The sequence below is a fragment of the Rhincodon typus genome, chromosome 4 (genome assembly GCF_021869965.1).
Source record: "Rhincodon typus isolate 14 chromosome 4, sRhiTyp1.1, whole genome shotgun sequence".
In the NCBI taxonomy this organism is placed as follows: Eukaryota; Metazoa; Chordata; class Chondrichthyes; order Orectolobiformes; family Rhincodontidae; genus Rhincodon; species Rhincodon typus.
The window spans coordinates 105,973,771-105,975,919 of NC_063335.1; the positions used below are offsets into that span (position 1 = coordinate 105,973,771).

Below are 2,149 nucleotides of genomic sequence, written 5' to 3' on the forward strand. Positions count from 1 at the left end.
TTCTCTCCACATTCCTTCTCTCTGTTCCCTCTATCTCTTCTCCCACACTCTTTCTCTTTTACCTCCACTCTCATCTTCCTCGTCTTTCTCCTCTCTCCCTCTTGCTTCTCCTGTCTCCACCTCTCTCTCTCTCTTCTTCCCGTTCTTTCCCCTCCGTTTATAACTTTTCCATCTCTTTCTCCTCTAACTCTTCTCCTTCCCTCCTTGTCTCTCCACTTTTCATCTCTCTTTCTCCTCTCTCTCATTTCTCTCCCGTTTCTTCTCTATTCTTCTCCCTCTCCCTCCCTCCCTCTCCCTGCCCTCTCTCTGATCTTCTGCCCCGGTCGCTGTCACTTAACGATGATCCCAGTTGGTTTTCGTAAAAGCTGGTTCCGGAGTTGAGAGGGTGGCGCGTTCCCGAGAGTCATGGCCACGCGCGCCTCCGAGATCGGTTGGAGGGGGGTGGAATGAGAGCGCGGACGCGCCTGCCGGGCGGCGTGCACGCGCTTTCCCCCCGACGTCAGCTCTTTGCTGGCCAGACTGTCAGAGCCAAGTCACCAGAAGTAGTGGAAAATAAAGCTGAGCCTGTGAGGAGCTGAACTTGGGGGAAAGGAGCGGAGCTGGCAGAAAGCGCCGGGAGATTCCTGCTCTCTCTCTCTGGAGCTGCTTTCCAATCCAGGCTCCGGCATGAAGCCGCTTCTAAGTTACATTCTGTTGGGGCTGCATCTTTCCCTGGGAGTCAGAGGACAGACATTTGCAGGTAAGAGCCAGATCAGTGCGTGGAGCAAAGTGATTTCCTGCAAACAGCTCGCCTTTCAACCGCCAACCCCTTTACAACCCAAACTCTCCATGTCCCTGTCCTGCCGCCCCCCTCCTCCCCAGTCTCCGGGACCCCACACTTTATCATACTGACAGCTCTGGGAGCTTCTCTTTCTGTCTCTATCTCTGTCTGGGACCCTGCCCAGAGAGCACTACCCACTGGGATCGCTTCCTGGATTCCCCCTCAGCTCCCCTTACCCACCTCCTGACACTCCCCCACTTCCCAACCCTACTGATCCTGACACTCCCCTGCTCAAGCCTGGGGCCCTGTCACTATCCATGGACCCCTTCCCCATCCTAGAGTTCCCCTCCCTATCTCTGGGACCCCCTCCCCATCCTTGACATCCTCTCCGTATCTCTGGGACGCCCTCCCTATCCTTGGGCTCCCCTCCCTATCTCTGCGACCCCCTCCCTTTCTTTGGGACACCCCTCCCTATCTCTGGGATCCTCAGTCCTGAATCTTCCTGTTAAACATCCTCAATTCTTGATCCGCAACTCTCTTCCCTCCATCCCCCTCATCCTCTCTATCTCTCTATCCCCCTCCTCCCCTCTGTCCCCTTCCTCCCCACTCTCCCTCTATCCCCCTCCTCCCCACTCTCCCTCTATCCCCTCTAGCCCTCTCCAGTTTTTGAAACTTTAGACTGGAACGCGAGGTTGGACACACAGCGTTCACCTCCATCTTTCGGAAAACTTAAAGCATTGAAACCACCCCCCGCTCTCTGTCCTTGCACTGCCGCAGCTCCTGGGCTCCTGCTGTGCCCTGATTCCGGCAGCTTCCCGTGTATTGGACCGGCTGGCCGTGTTACACTGACCCTGCTTGTAGTTCTAGGAGAGCAGGCACAAGTGCGGCTCGGCCCAGCCCAGTTCCCGGTCTCTGCACGGAGTATTTTGTGAACCGGTGCCTTCCTAATCACACAGTCCCTGGCCAGAAGCAGCAGCGGGCTGAAGTTTGCAGCCTCGGTGGGGGCATCGCGTTCAGCACCTTCTCAAACCGCAAAGTTTCAGCTTCTGACAGCTCTGTCCTTGCCCAGCTCTCTCCCCCTGGTCCCCACACCCCAGCTCTCTCCCCCAGATCCCTACTCCCCAGCTGTCTCCCCCTGGTCCCCACACCCCAGCTCTCTCCCCCTGATCCCCACTCCCCAGCTCTCTCCCCCAGATCCCCACTCCCCAGCTCTCTCCCCCTGATACCCTCTCCCTAGGTCTCTCCCCCCATCCCCACACCCCAGCTCTGTCCCCCTGATCCCTACTCCCCAGCTCTCTCCCCCAGATCCCCACTTCCCAGCTCTCTCCCCCAGATCCCCACACCCCAGCTCTCTCCCCCAGATCCCCACTCCCCAGCTCTCTCCCCCTG

At 58.0% G+C, this 2,149-nt stretch overlaps 1 protein-coding gene across 9 annotated transcripts in view; it reads left to right on the plus strand.

Moving 5' to 3' along the window:
* The first annotated feature begins 541 nt into the window (after positions 1-541).
* LOC109916843 (receptor-type tyrosine-protein phosphatase mu) overlaps positions 542-2,149 on the plus strand; it is a 786,238-nt gene continuing 784,630 nt past the window's right edge. For all 9 annotated transcript variants that reach the window (XM_048595836.1, XM_048595838.1, XM_048595837.1 and 6 more), the window contains exon 1: positions 542-739. In XM_048595836.1, coding sequence (XP_048451793.1) covers positions 667-739 — 73 coding nt within the window. In that variant the 5' untranslated portion in view covers positions 542-666. The remainder of the gene's footprint in view (positions 740-2,149) is intronic.